The 1,800-nt window shown below is 42.2% G+C and overlaps 1 protein-coding gene across 1 annotated transcript; it reads left to right on the plus strand.

Annotated features, from left to right (window-relative positions):
* Positions 1-500: 500 nt before the first annotated feature.
* On the plus strand, positions 501-887 carry LOC137378614 (keratin-associated protein 5-5-like). The gene has a single exon (XM_068048910.1). It carries the CDS (start codon positions 501-503, stop codon positions 885-887), a length of 387 nt encoding a protein of 128 aa, XP_067905011.1.
* The last annotated feature ends 913 nt before the right edge of the window (positions 888-1,800 follow it).

A 1,800-nucleotide genomic window follows, 5' to 3' on the forward strand; every position in this document is an offset into this window, starting at 1 on the left:
GCTGTGACTCCTGTTTCTGCGATTCATTTTTCTGGAACACCTGTTATTGTGATACATGTTACTGTGACTCCTGAAACTGTGATTCTCGTTACAATTCACCTGTTACTATGACATCAGTTATTTTGACTCCTGTTACTGTGATTCCTGTTACTGTTATTCCTGTTATTGTGACTCCTGTTGCTGTGACACCTGTTACTGTGACTCCAGTTACTGTAATTCCTGTTACTGACACTTCAATTCTGTGATACCTGTTGCGGTTAAACCTGTTATGGTGACAACTGTTACTATGACACCCGTTACTGTAATTCCTGTTACTGTTGCACCTGATACCGTGATATCTGTTACTGTGATTCCTGTTACTGTGATTTCTCTTACTGTGACTCCTGTTACTGTGGCTCCTGTTACTGTGACTCCTGTTAATATAATTCCTGTTGTGGTGATCCCAGTTAGGATGACACCTGTTACTGTGAAAATAGTTACTGTCATTCCTGTTGCATGACATGTGTTACTTTGACTTCTGTAACTGTGACTCCAGTCACAATGACACCTGTTCGTATGTTTCCTGCTACTGTGAATCCTGTTACTGTGACTCATTTTACTGTAATTCCTGTTCCACTGACATCTGTTACTGTGATTCCTGTTACTGTGGCACTTGTTACTGTGACTCCAGTTACTGTGATACCTGTTACTGTGACTCCAGTTTCTGTGACTCCTGTTACTGTAACACCAGTTACTGTGACTCTGGTTACTGCGACTCCAGTTACTATGGCACCTGTTCCTGGGACCACCATTACTGTGACTGTAGTTACTGTGAATCCTCTTTGTGTGACTCCTTTTTCTGTGATTCCAGTTACTGTGACTCCAGTTGCTATGACAGCTGTCACTGAGTCTCCTGTTACTGTCATCCAGCTATTGTAATTCCTGTTACTCTGACTCCTATGACTATGATTCCTCTTACTTTGACTCCTGTTACTGTGATTCCCGTTACTGTTATTCCTGTTATTGTGACTCCTGTTGCTGTGACATCTGTTACTGTGACTCCAGTTACTGTAATTCCTGTTACTGACACTTCAATTCTGTGACACCTGTTGTGTTAAACCTGTTATGCTGACAACTGTTAATATGACACCCGTTACTGTGATTCCTGTTACTGTGACTCCTGATACAGTGATATCTGTTACTGTGACTCCTGTTACTGCAACTGCCATTGCTGTGACTCCTGTTACTGTGATTTCTGTTATTGTGACTCCTGTTACTGCAACTGCCATTGCTGTGACTCCTGTTGCTGTGATTCCTCTTACTGTGACTCCTGTTACTGTGATTTCTGTTATTGTGACTCCTGTTACTGCAACTGCCATTGCTGTGACTCCTGTTGCTGTGATTCCTCTTACTGTGACTCCTGTTACTGTGATTTCTGTTGCTGTAACTCCTATTACTGTCATCCAGCTATTGTAATTCCTGTTACTCTGACTCCTATGACTATGATCGCTCTTACTTTGACTCCTGTTACTGTGATTCCCGTTACTGTTATTCCTGTTATCGTGACTCCTGTGGCTGTGACATCTGTTCCTGTGACTCCAGTTACTGTAATTCCTGTTACTTGATTTCAATTTCTGTAACACCAGTTACGATGACACCGGTTAATGTGGTTCCTGTCACTGTGGCACCTGATACCATGATATCTGTTACTGTGACTCCTGTTACAGTGACACTTTTTAATGTGACTCCAGTTACTGTGACACCTCTCACTGTGATGCCTGTTACCTTAAATCCCGTTTCTATGACTCCTGTTACTGTGAC

The sequence above is a fragment of the Heterodontus francisci genome, chromosome 17, assembly GCF_036365525.1.
Source record: "Heterodontus francisci isolate sHetFra1 chromosome 17, sHetFra1.hap1, whole genome shotgun sequence".
NCBI lineage: Eukaryota > Metazoa > Chordata > Chondrichthyes > Heterodontiformes > Heterodontidae > Heterodontus > Heterodontus francisci.

Excerpts from the sequence above, each read along its gene's own strand:
- LOC137378614 (XM_068048910.1), top strand. The coding sequence starts at position 501 with ATGTGTTACTTTGACTTCTGTAACTGTGACTCCAGTCACAATGACACC.